Here is a 23,492-nt window from a genome sequence, read left to right on the forward strand (position 1 = left end):
ACAGAACTTAGAATAAACATATAGCAATACAACTAGCAGGTGTGACCTAATTGTAATTTTTCCACATCAGGTTGCAATAACATCCCACTTTAAAATGTTTATGATTGGGGTCTTACAGGAGGCAAAAGGTTAAAGAAAATGTTTTAGGACTCAACATTAATACAACCCCTCATGTGCAGCTCTCTTCATGGCAATTAAAAGGCAATTTTAATCTGAAATGTGTAACATTACTGGTTTATGGCTCTATCAATACCTTCTTGTTTTTTCCAGGCTGTCCTAAGCTCCAGACCAGAAGGCGACTCTAAAATCAACAGTCTCCTTGGAGCAATGGAAAAGCTGTGTGAGCAAGAGGACATAGATGTCAGGAGGAAACATGATTTTTGTTTGCTGGTTAGAGAGATGGAGGATCAATGGAGGAATGCCCTTCAGGCTGCTGAGGAGGCCTTCAATCAGGCAGAAACAAAGGTCAGGTTAGAAAAACTGCTAGACACTTTCCAAATCCACAATGAAAATTTGGAGTCCTGGATCAAAAACCAGTGTGATATTTTGGCTTCTCTGGGTCCTAACATGGAAGTTGAAGAAAAACTCAAAATTTCAGAGGTGTGTTGGACTTTCCTGTGAAACATTTTGAGAATTTGAATTAAAAACACCCCTGAAATTTTAATGTTTTATATTTGTGTTTACTTTCGCGGGGCTAAAATATATTCAGAATACATTTTTAACCTAAACATTTTTTGTATAGTCACTATTTTTACATGGTTGAAATTTAATTAGGTATTTTTAGTTCAAATTAAGAATTCATAATAGTATTTGAAAGTGATCATATTTTCAATAGCCATTTTTCAGCTTAAGATAAGATTTATTTGTCATTGTCATCAACAGATTACAACGAGATTGAGATTTGCTCGACTCGAGTTAAGATGCAGGTTATGTGTATATACATAATATACAAAGATAAAGAAATAAATAGTACAAAATGAGAAATAAATAGACATCAGAAGATGGTTGCAGCGCCTGGAGGTGTCGCAACAGAATTTACATTTTTAACAAAGTGGTGTCAAGAGCAGAAGTTCTTATGCCTTTGAATTTAGTGCCATGATTGCCATCGGGTAAAAACTGTTTTTTAGGCGATTTGTCCTGGTTTGTATTGCTCTGTATCTCTTGCCTGATGGCAGCAGCTGGAAGAGACCATGGCCAGGGTGTGAAGAGTCATTTAAAATGTCCAAAACTTTCTTGTGGAGCCTGGAAGTATAAATCTGTTCCATAGTGGGGAGGGGGCAGCCTATGGTTCTCTCTGCTGCCCTAACAAGCCTCTGGAGCGCCTTCTTGTCCGTGGATGTGCTACTGCCGTATCAGACACACATTTCCGTGTTAAAAATTTAGGCATATAAAAAAATGTACTTTTCAAAATTCAAAAGTAATATTTTCAGTCTCCTCAGATTCAATTGGCTCAATTTCACTCAGTGAAATTCAGCATCAAAAAAAAGGCAAGGTTACTTCAAGTCATAGACAGAAGCAAAGGATGTCAGATTCCAACACTCAACCAATCCAGTTACGCTTTGTTAGTCACGTGATGTGAAGCTTCAGGCTTGTGTGGCGGCACTCGTATTGAAGGAAAACTATCACCGACGCGGTCCTGGAAGCTAATGATAACTTAACGGTGAGTTAATGCTTTTTTTTATGTAACAGTGTTTTTGCTCATGAAGTTTCATACATTATCTTACAGCATAACTTGGTACACTTGGCATGCGTGACTTGGTTCATGTACTAAATTGGGTTAACAGCTAATGCAATATGCAGGATCAACATATTACTTTTTAAAACCATTCTTCTTTCCCCATCGTGGTCCTGTATTTTGAAAAGACATTCTACTTGTACCAAATCTGACATCTTTTTAGCAAACCAATAGCAACTTTATGTAGTATTTTACATTTCCCAGTTTGTTAACTTTATTGACATACTTATTTTACTTTTTGGTGTGCAAAACTGCGTACATTGAGCAAATCTTACTTCACCATATAGAAATTTTACCATAAGACAACAAACACCACAATTATTTTGATGACAAATTGTTTTTCAGGAAGCAAGTTCCAAGCACAAAGCATACAGTGTCTGCCCCAACAATCACTCAACTCCCAATACACTGATTTACCACATATCTACATTGTCAAATAAGTCCACCCTAAGATTACTTAGGGTACAAATCATTCAAATGACCTGAAGTAACCTTGCCTTTTTTGCACTGAATTTATAATGAAATTGAGGCAGATGAATCTGAGGAGACTGAAAATATTGCGTTTAAATTTGGAAATGTAAATTTTTTTATACGCCAATGTTTTTTAACACTGAAAAGTTAAACTGCACAACAGCTATTTTCAAATGTGACTTTGAGATAGAAATCCGAATTTTTAACTTGAAGTGAAAATAACACATTAAATTTCAACCATGTAGAAATAATGACAATGCAATATTTTTTGTTAAAAATGTATTCTGAAGACTAAAAACGTAAGCACAAATATACAATATTAAAATTTTTATGGGCATTTTAGATTCAAAATCCTGGTGACATATATATAATACAATACTGTTTAAGATTAAATATTTAGATATAGTGTGTTTATCCTTTGTTTAGGCTATTCTGAGCTTCAGACCTTATGGAGAGTCAAAGCTGCATGATTTGAGGCAACAATACCAGAGCATCAGTGAGAACCAGTGCTCAGATGGGAACAAGAGGAAAGAAATTTGTAGTGCTGTCAAACACGCTGAGGAGCAGTGGGAGAATCTTTTACATGATGCTGAAGTGGCTGCAGAGCAAGCAGAGAGCCAAGCTGGCTTTGAGAGGGAGTTCAAGTCTTTCAGAACTCTGGATGAAAGCTTCCAGTCCTGGATGAGTGAGCTGAGCCAGAAACTATTGAGCCTGGGTGATCACATGCAGTTTGAGGAGCAGTGGCAGATTGTTCAGGTAAGTGAGATTGAGTTATTTTGTATTTGATTTTGTTTGTATTTAGTGTGCATCATATGTGCTACCAGTAATTTTGCTACTAAAGTTTTTAGAGGCTACCCATGGAAACATTTTCTAAACTGCTGGTTAACTAGTAGTGTTGTAATATTCATATCAACAGTAGGGTGATAATTAGGTAACACGACTTTCCTCACTCCTTGATTTAGATTCAAATATTGGATACTGTTGACACTGTTCCAACTGCTTCAAATTTTGTTTAGTGCTCTGGTACTAGGTTTTCATTTAATAGTGACAGATGTCAGTTGTGGATAAGGTTGTCAAAGTATAATTGAAAAGATTTTTTTTAATCAAAGCTAATCAGTTAATTCAAAATCAATACAAACTGAACCATTTTCGTCTCCCCAGATTGGTTAATAACCTCTCACTGACACTCAACACCTCTCTTCACTAGTCTGAAGGGCAAATGTTAGTCTTGTTTGGAGGTGATTTGCCTATGAGGAGGACGCAGATAAATTCCCTTTGGGTAGAACAACCCTTGTAAAGCATCTTGAAGGGTTATATATCTGATGTTTGACATGCAGCATAAAAGCTTAATACAGTTTCTGCATCTTCAACAGTGAAGAAATTATCTGTTTCCCCTCCCTTTTACATGGAGTGATCAGTCTATTATTAATTATTCTTTTCCGAGGCACACATGAAGTAGTGGCAGCCAAGATCCTACCTAGTTCTCGAAGGGAGAACTGTCTGGCAGCTGAAGGAGCAACAGCTTGTCCTGCTCTCTCCCGTCCTTACTGATAACTTCGCCTGAGCTACTTTTAAAGTGACAGTTTTTATAGTTATATTCACATTTTCAACGTCATAACTGGATTACTACAAACCTAAGGACTGGGGGATTTTCTTACTTTTATTTTTACCTTACTTTACCAACTTCATCTCCAAGTTGAACCAGGACAAAATGCCTCCGGCCGACCCCAAGGACATTAGCAGTATTATACAACGACTTCAGTCTATAGAAATGAAGATCAAACAGCTGGAAGTGAACTTTGAAATCAACGCTAACTGTGGAAATCAGACAACTCTTCCTCAAATCAACGGAGAGGCCGTACGCCTCGCATCAAGCAGCTCACCCTGGAACGCTCTGGGTGCCAAGCCGAAGCAAACGTCTCACACCGCAGATCCGATGAGGCGACTGACAGGAAGAACCCCTCACCTGGACGAATCAGCGTGGCCGGCTCTGAGCCGAAACCCACCTTCAACCTCAACACCTGCTCCACCAAAGAAAAACAAACAAGCAGCTGCAACCAAAACGGTTCCACCGACCGCGCTCCCAAGGACAGAGCGACTAGCCCGGGCCTCAAAACATTCTGACTCTGTGGGAATCCCACTGAAAAACAGATTTTCTGTACTCCAGCCTGAGCCTCTGAGTGAAACCTCGCTTTCAAACATCAACAATGAGGCAAGACCAACACATCCACCCCCCAAAGCCCCAAAGGACAAAGCGGCTACCAGGAAAACGAAAGGTATGCCAAAAGTGCTTATTGTTGGAGATGAGGCAGTAAATGGAATCAGTCACGTTTGCAATCCCAAGAAAACGAGAGTGATTTCTTTTCCTGGTGACACTGTATTTGATTTAACTCGTAAAGTTCTTTCGCTAACCACTGATCAGCCAGATATTGAGTCCTTAGTTGTGCATGTTGGAGCCAACGATGTGGCAAAGCAGAAATCTGAGATTCTGAAAAAGGACTTTAATATTCTACTGAACACTATGGGAAAGTTAAAAATGAAGTTATTTCTCAGTGGTCCAATTCCATCACCTCAATGGGGAGACGAAAAACACTCCAGGCTGGACATGATAAACAAATGGCTGATTAAAAGCTGCTCTGCCAGCTCAGTGACCTTCATCGATAACCTCTGGATCTATTGGCAGCGCTTTCACCTCTTTGGAAGAAGCGGACGCAATCTTAATAAACATGGGATAAAGTTGCTCACTGCAAATCTTTTTCACTTTATCAACAAGGACAGCAACGTGATCATCGCTTCAGAAGAACAGGCTCAAGGATTTCTGACTAGGAAGGAACCGTCGGCTTATCAGGCAAAAACAGCTGATATAACATCGACTGGAGACGGAGCGACTGGTTCCCTTCCTCTTTCTCCCCTCCCTCTCTGCTCACCCACTTATTCACAGGATTCACAAGATACACATGAAGAAATGTCTTCTGGACCGGAGTTTCTTAAATTTACAGATGGAATGAATCAACAGGTTGTACTTGGGAAGTCTCTTCTTAGCGCTCACGTAGCAGACCTCACTTCATTTAAGCCACCTGATTCTACCGTCCCAGAGGATCCATCACTCTGCGTTTCTGAGGTCTGAGGCCGGAGTCCAGATTTTATCTTTACACCCTTCTTGCTCCAGAATGTGTCTGGCCCCTCGGCACTGCAGAACAGGACATTACCTGTCCGGATCACTACAAGAAAATCTACAAGAAACATAAAATATAGGGGACCTAATTCAAACATCAGACTGATCCCCTGCCTAAAGGAACCTCAGACTGAAGATTTCTTGGCCTCCAAGTCACTTAAACTAGCTCTTTTAAATACCAGATCTCTCTGTGCTAAAGCTCTATTAATTAATGATTTCATCACTGAGCATAATATCGATGTTATGTTTCTGACAGAAACGTGGCTGAATGACAATGAACTGATCGTACTAATTGAATCAGCGCCTCCTAACTACAATTTCTTCAGTGAGAATAGAAAACACAAAAAAGGAGGAGGCGTGGCTTCAATATTTAAGAATACCATAAATTGTAGTAAAATCTCTTTGGGTCACTTCACCTCTTTTGAGTATCTTGTAATTGAGGTTAAAGGCCACAAACGAACTTTGACTGTAACTCTATACAAAACTCCAACTTTTGTGGAAAATTTCTTTACTGACTTGAATGAACTTCTATCTCTCATATGTATTGATTATGATTGTTTAATAATTGTCGGTGATTTCAACATTCATGTTGACAACCCCCAAGACAGAGGGGCAAAAAAGCTTGCTAATATTTTAGAGACTTTTTGTCTAACACAACATGTCAAACAAGCAACACACACTCAAGGACACACACTGGACCTGGTTATCAGTAAGGGTGTGAATATTTCCAATGTCTCTGTAACTGATGTCGCCCTGTCGGATCACTTCGCTGTTATCTTTGAAAGTTTTGTATCTTTTAACCCACTTGGACAAACAGCAACCATCACAAAACGTTCTCTCACTGAAAACACAGCAGAAACTTTTAATCAAATCTACTCTTCTTCCTCACCCTTAAGCTGTAATGATGTAGATAAGTTGGTAAATGATTTTCAGTCTAAAGTCTCAGATATTATTGATTCCATTGCCCCAATTAAAATGAAGGTTGTGTCTGGTAAAAAGAAATCTCCATGGAGAAATACACAAACAGTTAGATCTGCAAGACAACTCTGCCGCAGGGCAGAACGAAAATGGCGTAAAACTCAACTCCACGTTCATTGTGACATCTATAAGGAAAGACTACGTAACTATCATTTAACACTAAAACATGCAAGAGAGGCTTTCTTTGCAGATGTCATAAACAAAAACATTAACAATGCTCGAGCTTTATTTGCAACAGTTGACAGAATCACAAACCCTCCTGTGACGTTACCGCCTGAATTCCAATGTATTGCTGCTTGCAACCAGTTTTCCAGCTTCTTTTCAGAGAAAATTAAAAAAATCAGAGGATTAATCTGTACATCCACTATAAAGTCAGTACCAGTGCTGTGCCCAAACAAAACAAATACAGGAAAAATGACCCAATTTCAACTACTTAATTATAAAACCCTACAGGAAATTATAAGTCAAATAAGCTCCAGTTCCTGCTGTCTGGATGTTTTACCCACACATTTCTTTAAGAAAGTCCTGCCTGTTATTGCTGCTGATCTGATCCAAATAGTAAACTCATCGCTCTCATCAGGCGTTTTCCCCCAGGCTCTGAAAACAGCAGTAATCAAACCACTTATAAAAAAGAACAATCTGGACAAATCACTTCTGTAGAATTACAGGCTGATCTCCAACCTCCCATTCATCAGCAAAGTTATTGAAAAAGCTGTTTAAACAATTAACTAGCTTCCTAACTATAACCAACCGCTTTGACTCCTTCCAGTCTGGTTTTTGTGCTCACCACAGCACAGAGACCGCCCTCATAAAAGTGTTCAATGACATCCATATAAATACGGACTGTGGCAGAACCACAGTGCTGGTTCTGTTGGATCTCAGTGCAGCTTTTGACACTGTTGACCATGACATATTACTGAATCGACTGGAGAGTTGGGTCGGACTCTCCGGTCCAGTGCTTAACTGGTTTGAATCCTACATAAAGAACAGGGATTTCTTTGTTTCAATTGAAACCTTTTCATCAAAGAGGAAATAATATTAGCTACCATAACTATGCAGATGACACACAGCTCTACATTACGATGTCACCAGGTGACTCAGAGCCAATCCAATCACTGAACAGATGCTTAGAACAGATAAATGTGTGGATGTGCCAAAACTTTCTCCAGCTGAACAGAAATAAAACTGAAGTTATTATTTTTGGACCTAAAGAGGAACGATCTAGAGTCAATGCACAGCTTCAGTTATTACAACTAAAAACCAGCGATCAGGCCCAAAACCTGGGAGTAGTGATGGACTCTGACCTGAACCTCCAGAGCCACATAAAGACAGTCACAAAGTCGGCCTTCTATCATCTGAAGAACATTTCCAGGATTAAAGGACTAATGTCTCAGCCAGATCTAGAGAAACTCATCCATGCGTTCATCTTCAGTCGTATTGATTATTGCAACAGCGTCTTCACAGGTCTGTCCAACAAATTAATCAAACAGCTGCAGCTGATCCAGAATGCTGCTGCTCGCGTTCTCACTAAAACCAGGAAGATAGAGCACATAACACCAGTTTTAAAGTCCCTCCACTGGCTCCCTGTAGCTCAAAGAATAGACTTTAAAATACTGTTGTTAGTTTATAAATCACTGAACAGCTTAGCACCACAATATATTAAAGATCTGCTGTTGTTGTATCAACCTTCCAGACCTCTCAGGTCTTCCGGTTCTGGTCTGCTCTGCATCCCCAGAACCAGAACCAAACGAGGAGAAGCAGCTTTCAGCATCTATGCACCACGAATTTGGAACAAACTTCCAGAAAACAGTAAAACAGCTGAAACACTGACTTCTTTTAAATCTCAACTGAAAACCCACCTGTTTAGAATTGTATTTGAAATGTAATCAATTACAAATTTATTGATGTAACTTGACTTAATGATTGATTCTATATTGCATTGTGATTCTGTGTTTGTTATGATGTAAAGCACTTTGAAATGCCTTGCTGCTGAAATGTGCTATACAAATAAAATTTGATTGATTGATTGATTGATAGGAGACCCAGTGTCTCCTAGGTATAAAAGCAGCCGTGCTCCATGTGTTGAGAGCTGGCAGAACTGACTTGAGGCTTGCTTAGGGCTGAGCTGACTTCCCTGCCTTGCTCCGGTTTCAGGCTGGCTCCCCTGCCTGACTCACCCGGCTTTCTTTTGGAGCGAGAATTTGAAACATTAAATGTCCAGCAGACTTTCAGCTGAATGTACGCTAAACGTCTGAGACAACATTTGTCAAATATCAAATTGAAATGCCACGAAACATTCGGCAAACATTTTTGGTGGTCTTTCCGCACACATGTCAAAATAAAATGTTATATATCATTTTGTTAAATCTTTGGACATACTAATTTGGCAGCAATTTTCAGTAAAATTCAAGGTATCCATGTGAAACAGTTGTCTTCCATTTCCTAGGGAGATTAATCCAATCTTGTAACAAATTGGAAAATCAATTACAACCATGTAAAACACTTTGCAAAGAATTTATTAATTTTACAGTATTAAGATTAAAACATCCAAGACAAAATCTGATTTAAAAAAAAAAACAACATTTATTGTACTATACATATGTACAAAAAAGACATTAATAAAACTTTTCTCATAACAAAGTAAAATGGTACAGAATCAATTTTAGTACAGCAGGCTTTCAGAAAAGACATTTGCACCAATAATAAATCAAGCAAAGTCAGCATTTAAAAACCAGCCACTGCTTAAAAGTATAATATTAAAAGATATGTATAAAACTGATTTGATGTAACATGCACAAAATAAATTAAAAAATAAAATACCACCTTGACCCTTCTTAAAAAATTTTTGGTGTTCTGAATCTGGTCCTTGGTTCTTTGGTACAGCTCCTGAAAAACAGACAGTATATATATATTTTAAACTGAGATGTGTATTATATACAGAAAATTTTAATAGTTTCATAAAACAACATATTCTATTGGCTACAGAGAAACGTGCATAACATAGTACACCTGTAGGATAATATACAATTCACACAATCTTAGGTTGACGGGTACATGAGCTTATACTTACTAAATATTCAATTCACAAACACTGTAATACGGTCTGTATTACAGTGAATCTGAAGAAGCCTCTGACTCAATATACTCCGCCTTCCCAAGACAGTATCATGAAGGGAATGGTCAGGGTTGTCTATAATATTTGTGATTTTATGAAGAATCCTTCTTTTCATTATCATCTCCAGAGGTTTAACAGTTGTCCCAAAAACAGAACCAGCCTTGTTTATCAGGCTGTTGAGCCTTTTAAGGTCCTTGGCTCCGACGCTGCTACCTCAACAGATGACGGCAGAAGAGATGACGCTCTCAACAACAGACTGATCTGCAGCATCTTCGTGCAAATCTTGAAGGATCCTCAAGAAGTACAGTCTACTCTGTCCTTTCTTGAAGCCATCTATAAGAAGGCTTCACTGTTTTATCTCCAGTCAAGTCTGTTGTCAAGGCGAACACCAGGATATTTATATTCCTCAACCACCTTCCCCATGATGGAAATAGTTTGATCTAACCCTAATCCTGAAATCAACAATCATTATGACAACTCGTTCAACCATTTTCAATGTTAAAAAGCACAATATGTTAAAAGCATATTGTGCTTAAATGTTGTGGAAAGTGAGACAATTCAACAGAGATCCATAATACATTTTGACCAACATGAAAAAGCAATTGTAAGTGTAGGAAAAAACAGAGAATTGTTGATAACTTATATAACATACAAAATCAGTTGAAACTTGTTCAAAAGAACAGGAAAGGTCTTTGTTCGATATACACGTGGCACAATGAGTTGAAAATTCAAGAAGTAGTTTTGAGAATTTAAATTCTGTTTTGAAAAATGCACCAAAGGGACTAAGAAAACTATCAATATGAACTGAAACACTATGGTTTTATAGCAGACTTGTTTGTCCATTTATTTGACCAGTTCTTAGCTGTTAATTTGGCTTAATCATAGAAATATAATTGTAATTACATCTTTTGAATTTATTAATTATTTTTTTATGTGTTTTTCTTCTCCAAAGTACTTTCAACAGTGTTGAAAAAGCAAATTTGCCCTTTTTTTCCCCTAGGATGTCATAAGTTTCAAATCAGAAGGAGAATCCAAGCTCCTTGACCTCAAAATGCAATCAGCCACTCTGTGCAAGCAACTGGAGAAGAGCAGGAAAGCAGAGGTGGAGCAGCTGGTGGCACACGCAGAGCAGCTCTGGGGAGCAGTTTTAGAGACAGCCCAGCAAGCTGAACTCCAAAGTATTTTGGACGACTTTGATTTCCAAAGAAAAAACACTGACTCCTGGATAGGAGAAAAACAGCAGAATCTTCAGTGTGTATTCAGTCACACTCCATCTGAGAAGAGATGCCACACAGCACAGGTCTGTTTCAAAGTAACTTACAGACATGGACAAAATTGTTGGTACCTCTCATCTTCTCCTCTTTGAGCTCTGGGTGAGAGCATTTTATTATTGAGCGGGGGTTAATCACATATTAATTTAAGCATTATATCAATCACTGTTAAGAATAGTGGGTTGTGATTCCTTTCTGTACATATTCTTACTTGTTTGTAAATATTACTGACAGTTTGACAGTTTGTACTGCCCTGCAGGGTTTAAGCATTTCCCAAATTCAGCACACATGATTTCAATTGATGACTGATTAACAGGATTTTGGTGAATTTCATCTGGAATCATCTGAAAACATGCAGATCAGTATGCCTTGAGGACCAGGGTTTGGAAAAACTGCTAAACAATTTTGAATCAAAGTATTCAATTTATCGCACCCCTTCCTCACCTCTCAAACACAATCCCCATTAGACATTGCTTTTCAAACATACTTCAACAGAATTGTATATAAAAAAATAAACTCATGAAACAGGCGTGGACAAAAATTAAGATTCCCTATACTTAATATTTTGTTGCACAACCTTTTGAGGCAATTACTGAAGTAAAAAGATTTCTATTACTATCAATCAGAAGTCTTTCTGCACCTCAGCAGGTATTTTGGCCCACTCCTCATAAGCAAACTGCTTCAGTTGTCTCAGGTTTGAAGGCTGTCTTTTCCAGACGGCATGTTTCAACTCCTTCCAAAGATGCTCAACAGGGCTCACAGAAGGCCACTTCAGAATAGTCCAATGTTTTCCTCTTACCCATTCTTCAGTGTTTTTAGCTGTGTTTGGCGTCATTATTCCATTGCTAGACCCATGACCTTCGACTGCAGGGTATCCCCAGAAAATTTGCTAAGCCCGGAGGTCGGGGTGCCGAGGCGGTCCACTGGTGGTGGACCATGTTTTTGTATTAAAAGATGTTATGTTGACAGGAAATGTAAAAATATTAATGGGTAATTAGATGTTACGGGAAAATATAGCCTGTGAAATGCTATTAAAAACAACAAATCAAAAAAATACAGTTAAAATGAATATCAGTTATGTGTACTTCTGTTTAATCCAAATGAAGTTAGCAGCTCCATAAGGCTCTGCTCCATAAGTCTGTGTTAGGGCTCCATAAATGGGGCCCTAACACAGACCTCTGACTCTGCAACACTAGACAAAAAAACCACTTGATCATCAGTCCTGCCTGTTGAGTTGTGCGTCATAAAACTCTGTGTACAAGGTGACTAGCGGAGGGGTTACACTGGTGCTGTGACCTGGATTCGAACCGGGGTTGCAGCCGTAACCCCTCCGCTTGTAAAAGACAGCACAATCACTCTTCAAAATGTGTCTGGAAACTGCATGCCAAAATCCTTCAAAGCAGAAAGCAAAAGAAGACACAGTTAGTATCATGACTGATCAGCCCATGAACACCAACTGGCGCAGCACCACTCACAAAGTCATATTTTTCCAGCCCAACCACGGGAAAACTTTACAAATTATATCCATCCATCTTCTGTACACCAATGTCCCTTGTGGGGTTAGGAGGGGTGGTGGTGCCCATCTTTAGTGAACGTTTCGTGCAAGAGGTGGGGTACACCCTGGACAGGTTGTCAGTCTGTCACAGGGCAACATAGAGACAGACAGAACAAACAACCAAGCACACACACGCTCACGCCCTCACAGCTAGAGAGAATTTAGAGAGGCCAATTAACTTGACCGTCATGTTTTTGGATTGTGGGTGGAAACCGGAGTATCCAGAGAGAACCCACACATGCACACGGAGAACATGCAAACTCCATGCAGAAAGACCCTAGGCTGGGAATCAAACCCAGGACCTTCTTGCTTCAAGGCAGCAGTGCTACCAACTGCCTCACTGTGCAGCCTCAAATTATATCCGTAGATGTTGAATATCCTTACAATATTTTGTGAATATGTTGAACTAGAAAAATATGACCTTAAGTAAAAAAATGTTGCGTAGAGCTGCCTCACTCAGACCTACCTCCACCAGCATCCATTAGAATTCTAGTGGGGGAAGCCTGAGAGCGCCTGAAGGACCCATTGCAAGCAGTATGCCATAATACCACTAGGTGATTCTAAACATATACATTGATTAAAAATCTCACTATAAATACATAATATTGTCATTATTATTTTGGGTAAAGTTCAATCATCTTATTTATATATACATACATGCACATTTTTTTCTCTGTTACATTAGCGCTGGCTCATTAACGACCAGCCAACTGGGACCACATACATAAACTTTACAGGGAAAACGGTGCCAAACGCTGGGCAGCGTGTTGAGATGTAAAAGCCGCATAATTGTTTGTTCACAAAGATGAATCAATCTCACCACTCCCTCAACTCGCACCCCTGAAAGCGCGACTACAAGCCTTTCCTGCGGTTCACATAGAGCTGCGCATCCAGAGCTAATGGGGTGGGTTTTAACTCTGACCTTGATGCAGAGTTCTGCAAAGAGAACTGTGAGAATCCTCTGTCATCACAGGGGGTTGATGTAAATATCCATACATGTCACCCTGTGTCCAGTTTGAATGAAAGGAGGCACACTGGATCCCCGCTGACGTAAACTAAAGAAATTAAGCAGCGATGATGATGAAAGTATAAACCTATCTTCTATAAATCTATATTTTAGGAATAAATATGCTCCGCCAGTGAAATGCTCAGAGCAACAGAGAAGCTTGCAATCTGGCTTGATTACAAAGAAATAAAATAAGCGCATTATTATTATTATTTTCCTAAAAACAAAAACAAACAACGCTTAGCCTGGTTGGGGGCTAGTAAAGCATGACAGGCTGCCAGGCTTATAATACACTGGGGGAAACCCTGGACTGAGACACTGGGCAGCACATTTCTCTCTAGAATCCTTTGATAGTCTTGAGATTTAGTTATGCGTTGCATAGATTCAAGGCACTCTATGCCAGATGCAGCAAAGCAGCCCCGGAACATACAGAACAAAGCCTCCTCTATGTTTCACAGTAGGGACAGTGTTTTCTTGATGCATTCATTATTTTCCATCTGCGAACATATGATGTGGCTTGCCAAAAAGTTGCATTTGTCTCCTCTATCCATAGGACATAATTCCAGAAGCTTTGTGGCTTGTCAACATGTAGTTTGGCAAATTCCAGTCTGACTTTTTTATGATTTATTTTTAACAATAGTGTTCTCCTTGGTTGTCTCTCATTTAGTCCACTTTGGCTCAAACAGTATTGGATGGTGCGATCTGACACTGATGTTCCTTGAGCTTGAAGTTCACCTTTGATCGCTTTAGAAGTTTTTCTGGGCTCTTTTGTTACAGTTCGTATTACCCATCTCTTTGTTTTGTCATCAATTTTCCTCCTGCGGCCACATCCCGGGAGGTTGACTATGGTCCCATGGATCTTAAATTTCTGAATAATATGTGCAAATGTAGTCACAGGAACATGAAGCTGCTTGGAGATGGTCTTAAAACCTTTACCTGTAACATGCTTGCCTATTATTGTCTTTCTAATCTCCTCTGACAACTCTTTCCTTCACTTCTTCTGGTCCATGTTGAATATGGTACACACCATGTCACCAAACAGCACAGTGACTACCTGTAGCCCCATATGTAAGCCCACTGACTGATTACAAGAATGTAGACACCTGTGATACTAATTAGTGGACACACCTTGATTTAACATGTCCCTTTGGTCACATTATTTTCAGGGTTACCATGATTTTTTTCCAGGTCTGTTTCATAAGTTTGATTTTTAAAATAATTCTTTTGAAGCATGTTTGAAAAACAGAGTCTGACTTTCATTTGTTAATTATTCAGACCTTTGTCAGATTACAGTTATTTCTGTGACCATTGTGTGTGTTTTTTTTTTTTCATTGAACAAGCGGTACCAACAATTTTGTCCATGTGTCTATGCTGTAGCATTCTGTTTCTGGAAGTGGCATGTATGATTAACTGTGGTTTAAACGGATATAGATGGATAACTAATGTTATAAAATGTCATTTAGAGAGCTCTGCAAAAGTATTTATAACCCTTAAGACCTTTTACATTTTATTACATTAAACCCAAAAACTCTCAATGTGTTTTAAAGTGAAAAACCAAGGAATGTGAAGTATTGGAGCAACGTAGAAGGAAAATGATGCACACTTTTCAACATTTTATCAAATAAAAATCTGAAGTACGTTGTTCATTTATAAAAAAGGAAAATAGTCAAACAAGTTCATTCCTTTTTAAAGGCCATCTTGAGTTCCAGACCTGATGGTGACTTTAAGGTCAACAACCTAAGGAGACGAGGCCAAACTCTGTGTGACCACCAGGGTGCTGATGAAGGACAGAAACTCCAGGCTCAGCAGACTGTTAAAGACATGGAGAAACAGTGGCGGAAAATCCTCCAAGTTGCTCAGCAGGTCGAAGCTGCAGCAGCAGCTGAGATAGCTCAGGATATCGAAAGGAGGATTTTGGAGGTGAGATGATTGTGTTCAAATTTAATCTCTCTTTTTAAACCATGATTAATTTTTTCTTAGAAGGTGTGTTTCTTAGTGATCTACAAACTGCTGAGGAGAAGCCTTGAAAATCTGTAACATCAGTCTGATGGTAAAGACAGATGAAAGTCTGTATGTACACTGAACTTTATTGTTATCTATCTATCTTTCTAGACCTCTCGTGCCATTTCTGCATCCATCTATGTGGCGCAATTGCTGAATCTTCCAAATCATCTTTAGTTCAGTAAGATTTCTGCAGGAAATCTTAAAAGTTGTCCTGAAATCCGACCCTGCAGTCCAGACAGGAGATACTGTCACTTCCTGTTTGTGGTGAAGGATTGGCGATAACTTGCTGTGTAAACTGCGAGGGATAGAAATTCATCATTCTGCCACACCCATATGCTCCAGCCAGCAGCCAGCTTTGGGAGAAGGATTCATAATTTTGTTTTTCTGTATCATTTAGACATAGGTTTAGATCTGTCTGAATCAAAGCGTAAAAGTAAGGCAACCAGCAGCAAAACGGGTGGCATCCTGTTCAACGAGTGGGGCTATGGTGATGTCACCATATCACCATGTAAATATGATCAGTGCTGATTTGTTATGACACACATAACATGTCATAATATTAGCACCTTGATGTTTCATGGCAAATCATCAGATTTTGAGGCTTGGCCACGCGCACATGCATAAAAAAGATTTTGATAACATTTGATTGTCAATGCCTCAAGACTTTGCTGAGTGATTCTGCATCTCAAAAGCTGTAGGAGGAATGTGCTCATATACAACTTGTGTAAAAAAGATAGAAAAAGTCAAAATGGCAACTTTGGTCCACAATGGCCTACTTTCTGTTGGGCTTGAACCAGGGGTGGCGAATCAGTTAAGCATTAAGAGCTAAATTAAGCTAATTATTATCTTAAAGAGTCACACAGCAATTTCAAGATTAGCTTTATACCACATTGCCTGCTGAAACGGCAATGTGGTATAAAGCCTTATGGACTAAGTTTTTTCCTTTGTCCATAGGGCTTTAGTGAGACACTAACAGTGTTTAATTTTTACAAGTGTCTTTGAGTTTGTACTGTTATAGCTACTTGAAGCAACTCTTTCACATGTGTTTTTAGTAAGAACATAACAATTAGACTTAGCTTATTTAAGCATAGTAAAAACCTCAATCACAGACATACAGAAAACATTTGAGCTCTGTGGAAGTGACTAGTGCAGGACATCTTTGAAACATGTAGTACAATTTACTTCTGTACTCAGATTTGTATGTTTGAGGTTGTGACCTCTATCATTTCCATATTTTACACTGTACTTTAAACAATATTTTTGTGTAACAAACCAAGATCATTACTGTCATTTAGCTCTCTTTAAAAGTCTTACGAAGGCATTCAATATAAACAGGAAAAATCAGAATTTCAATCCAAAATGACCTACTTCTTGTCTTATGTAGATCATGACTGCAAGAGACTTTTCTGTACCCCCTTTCTTCCATACTGTCACAATGATAGATACCGAAGCATGGCATCGTTCAATTTTACGTGAATAGGTATACCTCTTCCAGTGGAGCCAGTTGATCCCCACAACTGACTCAGCCTTTTCTTATGATATTGAGTATGACTTGTCACGTCTCTAGTCCAAGGTCAGCTTTCCCAAGGTCACTATTCACCTTTCCCCAAGATCCAAGCAAACTTGATCTGTTTCAGTATGTGATCCGACAGAAAATCTGGTTGGGTGATGAACTCAGCAGTTAGGACACGTGAAGTCAAAATGTGGCCTCGCAGACTTTTAGCAGTTTCTTGTGACTCTATCTCCAACTGTACAACCAAGATAGACATGAGGTCTACTTTGGTCAGCGCTATGTATTTTTTGTCTACATATTTCTTTCCTGGAATTTAATGACTGAGGCGATGCCTCTTTGTGAACTAAATGATTCAATTGTAATCAGGCATCTGTCAGTGAGAGCCAAATGTGGTACTTTGAATGAAGTTTGCAATAGTCAGCTCCGCCCACTCCTCTGGGTTGACTACTGTCCAGTTCTCTGTCTAACAGGTCCGGAATATCTCTAAGACCTGAGTCTTACCCTAAATGAGGTCTATGAGAGATAATCTTTTTAAACTGGTGGCGAGAGAGGCTCGTCTAACTCTAACTACCTTCGATCCAGAAGTTACAACCCTCTACAGTTAAGAAGCAATCAGCTGAGTAGCCTTCACAGTTGCATAGCTCCAATAACCACTTCTGTTAACGGTAGCCCTCTCTCTAAAATAACCTGCACTTGGAAACGGCTAGATTAGATTTAGTGACTTAGATCCAAGTCCCAGGGTCGTTATTTTTATACTCACTAAAGGAAAGTCCAAAGCCACCACATTACTAGAATCATGCACACTAATTTTACTTTAATTGGAAAAACTAAAATAATCAATGACTCAATTAATTTCAATGTCCACCAACTTCTACAGAATTTTAAAAAGTATATTTATTAAGCAAGCTTTAGCAGGGATAAGTGACATACAAATTAATTATTAGAGATTACAGTACTAATTTAGAACAATAAAATCAACATAAACCAACCATATTATTCTAACTCCTTTCCCTGGCCTGTGTCACTAATAAACTGAGACAGGCTTTTGGGGAGCAGTTCAACTCATACCCAGATGGCAGTTGATCCCGGCAACAGAAATCTTCAATTCCTTGGTCAGAGTCTTTGCTCCTTGTGTGGCAAAATCCTCTTTAGAACAGAATCAAAGCAGAACGGGTCATTATCCTTTGAACGCCCAATTCTTTATCCCTCCGGGACCTTTGTCTTTCCTCCAAGTCTGTTGCAGTGAGTTTGAGATCATTGGGTTGAGGCAGAGTCGGCGGTAGAATCAGGAGCCAGGGCTGGGGGCTGAAAGATCTTGTCCCTTTTTGGCGGCGCGAAGTCTCAACTTCCCCATAGCTCCAAAGTGCGGTCCTCTGCTGATCTTTTCTCTGCGTCCTCCTGTTGACTCGTCTTCAGTGCCGCTGACTAAGAACAGTTTGTTCCTCTTTCTGCCATCTTTTATACTATCTCAGCCCATGGTTGTGTATGGGGAGGCGGTGTACGTGACTTCTTGAACGTTCGATGAGTCTATGGAAAGTCCCAACCTTCCCCAACTGTCAGCCCTTGCGTAACCTACAGCGTTAAACATCATGTGAACTTCCTCTTTTTGCAAGCCATCTGGCGTCTTTCGTAATCGTACTCCTTGAAACTCCCCTGCTCCCCTGCTCTACTCGGCTTGCCTATTGCGACACAGCCTGAGAACAGGACCTCACCCATCACTTTAACTTCATCTTTTTAAGTCATCACATTTCTGTTAATTCATTATAAATCATTAACACAATCATCTTATCATTTACATTCATCATAACTTTGAGTATGATTTTAAATCAACACAGTTTTGTAATCCATTGTTAATTATCAAGCATGATTGTAAATCAACACATTTCTGTAATCTATTATTAAGTAGCAACCATAATCATCATGTTTTTATAATCATTACAAATTAAGATACAAAAATACATTTCAGAAAATCATTCAGTGTTTAAATGTGCACATACATATTTATCCTTAATTATACTTAAATCAAACTGCAAGGCACTCTATTTCTTTCAGGCCCTTATGCTCTGTTTTCTGCGTGTACCTGGAAAGACCTCACAACACTACGCGACAATAGTCTTGGGATAAAATACATTTGTGAGGTTCTTATCAAGTATGAATCATGTAGAACATGCCCCCTCAACCCCCCCCCCCCTCCCAGTGTTTTGAACACATACAGTCTGTATGTTCCTTTCCAAGTCTTCATACTGAGCCAGGCTGTTGAGGTCATATTTGTCCAAACTGTTGGTTCTTTTAACAACGGTTGGAAAACATGTTTGCCTGCAGAAAAATTGGAAGAAACAAATTTGTCTGTAAAAGTCTGAAATTAAATATTAGATTTGGATTTAAATTAGCATTTTAAAAGGCGTTTCTGTAATGCAATGCTTTTAAGTCTTAATTACTTTTTAAGCAAATACCGTGCATAAAGATCTTTGGTGTTCTGTCTGTTCTATCTGTCTGGTGATGTATAAAGCACTTTATCTTGTGTATTTTTTTTTGCTGTCTGAATAAACTGGCTTGTAATGTTCAGTGCTCACAGTGGAAAATAGTTTAAAATAGACGTTGGATACAGATATGTCCACACCAATCCGTATGAAGTGCTGTTGTTTCAGATGACTTTTTCAAAAATAATCCTTTTTATTTTTTTAGATGAGAGAATTGGATACCCATCAAAGTAACACCGATTACTGGATTGAGGGGCTCCAACAACAAATGGTGTCCCTGGTCAACCAAACTAAACCTGGGGACAGACTTCATGTAGCAGAGGTCAGCTATCAATTGTTCTCCCACATACATTTAATACATGTAAACCAATGGAGTATAAAAACAAATTCTTAAAAAAATATTTCATTTATTTCTAATGGTCTTTGTGGTGACACTTCTCCTCTTATTTCTAGGCCATAATGAGTTCCAAGGCTGAAGGTGATTACAGAGTCCAGAAGCTCAGGAGTCTTTGTCAGAGTGTTTGTTCACAGGATCTTGGCAAACAGAAAAAGCAAGACCTTGCGCAAAGATTACAAGACAGTGAGGAACAGTGGGCAAGGCTGCTAAAAAATGCTAAACAAGCAATGAGTGAAGCTGAAAGGCAGTGTGCTCTGGATCTTCAGATCAGGAACTTTGAAGCCCTGAATGAAAGCATTGGCAACTGGCTAAAAGGAAAGCAGAAGGATCTTATGTCTCTGGATAATGAGACTGATCTAGAACAAGTGATAAAAACGTCTCAGGTATGTATAAAGTTCTAGAAGAAAAGTACTTTTTCAAACTACTTACTTTTTAAAGATAATTTTAAAAAAGGGATATTTAAAATCATCCATCATTTCTACTTCTATTGCTTTCCCTGAACCAGTTCCTTAACATTCAATTGTTATTGTTTGACAAGTGCTGCTTCATATTTTGAGTGAGTTGGAATGATTCCTATGTCAGTGAATTTTGAATGTCTACAGAAAGCTGTGAGTGGTATCAATCAGGACCATTCTAAACATAAAGTGGACTTTTGTAAGGCAAATAAGGAGACATGATTGACACCTCAAGTAAATGTACTGCTACAATATGCATGCACAGTTATAGTAAGAAGAGTAACTGTGCATAACTGTAACTGTAAGTTTTGAGAGTTTTGCAAAAAAAAAAAAAAGCAGCAGCAGAGTCAGGTCAAATTTATGGGTTAGTTTGGCCTACTCAAGGTCCAAATTTAATTTATCTGAAAATTCCAATAATTTCCAATACAATTATGTACACACACACTCACAATGAAAGTGTTCTTTTTCCTTTGTCTGTGTGCTTTATTAAAACATGTATACTAATTTAAACTCCTTGCATTGAAAATGTGTTTTATCATTAGAACATCCTGAGCCTCAAGCCTGAGGGAGACTCAAAGCTGTCTGAACTGACAAGACATAGCCAGAGTTTGTCTGAGCAGGAAGGCAGACAAGAATTTTCAGTGTATGCACAGCAAAAGGCCCAGAAGGCAGCACAAAACTCAGAAGAACTTTGGAGGAAAGTCCTGCAGACTGCTGAAAACACTCTGCTGAAAGCTGAGGTCCACTACTCACTCTCCAGAGAAATGGGGGCCTTCCGAAACCATGCAGATAACACTAAAAGTTGGATTGAAGGCCTGGATAAACAAGCTGAATGTATGCAAGGTGGGATGCAGGGCAGCAAGGCTCAGCTAGAGGAAAGAATGAAAACTGCACAGGTATGATATTCATAAGAACATTTTTTAAACAAATCATGCTGCAATGAACATTTTCTTTCACGTTCATTTTTCAGTCACAATGTTTACCACATAAAGATGATTACTCAAATAGTTTTTCATTAGCTGAAAATGTTTATTGGGACCATCTCAGATATGAATGTCTGTGGTTTTACAATGATTTATGTATATCAGCACAAACTTTGCATGTAGGTCATCTTGAGCTTTAAGTCAAATGGTGAAAGTCAAGTGATGGAGCTGAAGAGGCGAGCACAGAGTCTCTGTGACTATGCAGGCCTGCCAGAACATAAGAGGATGGAGGCTCAGCAGATTGTCCAGGATGTAGAGATACAGTGGAGGGCAGTTTTGCAAACTGCTGAAGAGACCCACAGGTACAAAGCATGTTTTAGAATAATTGTAACATAATTTCAACAAAATCCTTTTTGATTTTTGTGATGTGCTGGTGTATTGATAAAATCAAGGAAACATGGTACTGAAGACAGTGGTCCTATTCTGAAATTTAGACCTCATCTTACCTCAGCAGAGAGGCTCTATTCTAAATCTTATCTCTGGTTTTAATACTTTTGTGATAGTTTCAAGTTGGTGTGAAGGTCACAAACACAGGCAGTAAGATGATTTTTGAAGAAGTTAAGTAATGAAATATACTGAAAACATACAAACTGAAAGTAAAGTAACATAATCTAAACACATGAAACAATGGCAATAGTGGCAGGCAAACAATGTTGAGCATCGCAGGTGGGTCTCACACAGAGCTGAGGAAATAAGGAGCTTTAAATGCTGGGAAGATGATTACTAGACAAGGGAAAAGTCAGACTATTTACTGAGCAAAAACATTAGGCTGCATTGAACGAAGGGAAGCTGGCTCTGGATAATGACTGAATTAACAAGTGAAACTTAAGAAAACAACAACTAGCAGAACCAGACCACAAAAATAAAATCAAAATAAAAAATGAAACAAACTAAAACCAAACCTAAATTAACATTTTGTGTATATTCATCCATCCATCCATCTTCTTCCGCTTATCCGGAGTCAGGTCACGGGGGTAGCAGCTTCAGAAGGGAGGCCCAGACTTCCCTCTCCCAGCCACTTGTTCCAACTCCTCCGGGAGAATCTCGAGGAGTTCCCAAGCCAGCCGAGAGACATAGTCCCTCCAGCGTGTCCTGGGTCTTCCCCGGGGCCTCCTCCCGGTGGTACATGCCCAGAACACCTCACCAGGGAGGCGTCCAGGAGGCATCCTAACCAGATACCCGAGCCACCTCAACTGGCTCCTCTCGACGTGAAGGAGCAGTGGCTCTACTCTGAGTCCCTCCCGGATGACTGAGCTTCTCACCCTATCTCTAAGGGAGAGCCCAGACACCCTAAGTAGAAAACCCATTTCGGCCACTTGTATCCGCGATCTTGTGCTTTCGGTCATGACCCAAAGCTCATGACCATAGATGAGGCGGGGGGGGGGAGACGTAGATCGACCAGTAAATCGAGAGCTTCGCTTTTTGGCTCAGCTCTCTCTTCACCACGACAGACCGGTACAGCGCCTGCTTGACGGCAGACGCTGTGCCAATCCGCCTGTCGATCTCCCACTCCCTTCTTCCCCCATTCGTGAACAAGATCCCGAGATACTTGAACTCCTCCACTTGGGGCAGGACAGCCCCCCTGACCCAGAGACGGCACTCTACCCTTTTCCGACTCAAGACCATGGCTTCGGATTTGGAGGCACTGATCCCCATCCTGGCCGCTTCACACTCAGCTGCAAACCGCTCCAGCAAGAGCTGCAGATCACGGCCTGATGAAGCCAACAGGACCACATCATCTGCGAAAAGCAGAGATGCGATCCTAAGGCCACCAAAACAAATCCCCTCAACACCTTGGCTGCGCCTAGAAATTCTGTCCATAAAAGTAATGAACAGAATTGGTGACAAAGGGCAACCCTGCTGGAGTCCAACTCTCACCAGAAACAAGCCTGACTTACTGCCAGCAATGCGGACCAGACTCTGACACCGGTCATACAGGGACCGGTGTCAGTACCTCATACTCCCGGAGGACCCCCCACGGGGCTCCCTGACGGACACGGTCGAACGCCTTCTCCAAGTACACAAAACACAAGTAGACCAGTTGGGCAAACTCCCATGCGCCCTCCAGAACCCTGCTGAGGGTGTACAGCTGGTCCAGTGTTCCGCGACAGGACGAAAACCACACTGCTCTTCCTGAATCCGAGCTTCGACTAACCGATGGACCCTCCTCTTCAGGACCCCTGAATAGACCTTGCCAGGGAGGCTTAAGAGTGTGACCCCCCTATAATTGGAGCACACCCTTTGGTCCCCGTTTTTGAACAGGGGGACCACCACCCCAGTCTGCCAATCCAGGGGAACTGCCCCCGATGTCCATGCGATATTGCAGAGTCGCGTTAGCCAACACAACCCTACAA

The 23,492-nt window shown here is 39.9% G+C and overlaps 1 protein-coding gene across 4 annotated transcripts in view; it reads left to right on the plus strand.

Annotated features, from left to right (window-relative positions):
- Nucleotides 1–23,492, plus strand: part of LOC114155726 (uncharacterized) — a 274,038-nt gene that overhangs the window by 179,452 nt on the left and 71,094 nt on the right. For all 4 annotated transcript variants that reach the window (XM_028035761.1, XM_028035762.1, XM_028035763.1 and 1 more), the window contains 8 exons: nucleotides 271–600; nucleotides 2,633–2,962; nucleotides 10,475–10,774; nucleotides 14,999–15,226; nucleotides 19,509–19,625; nucleotides 19,757–20,083; nucleotides 20,698–21,051; nucleotides 21,262–21,440. In XM_028035761.1, the coding sequence (XP_027891562.1) occupies nucleotides 271–600; nucleotides 2,633–2,962; nucleotides 10,475–10,774; nucleotides 14,999–15,226; nucleotides 19,509–19,625; nucleotides 19,757–20,083; nucleotides 20,698–21,051; nucleotides 21,262–21,440 (2,165 nt within the window). The remainder of the gene's footprint in view (nucleotides 1–270; nucleotides 601–2,632; nucleotides 2,963–10,474; nucleotides 10,775–14,998; nucleotides 15,227–19,508; nucleotides 19,626–19,756; nucleotides 20,084–20,697; nucleotides 21,052–21,261; nucleotides 21,441–23,492) is intronic.

This window comes from Xiphophorus couchianus, chromosome 13, assembly GCF_001444195.1.
Source record: "Xiphophorus couchianus chromosome 13, X_couchianus-1.0, whole genome shotgun sequence".
Taxonomy (NCBI): domain Eukaryota; kingdom Metazoa; phylum Chordata; class Actinopteri; order Cyprinodontiformes; family Poeciliidae; genus Xiphophorus; species Xiphophorus couchianus.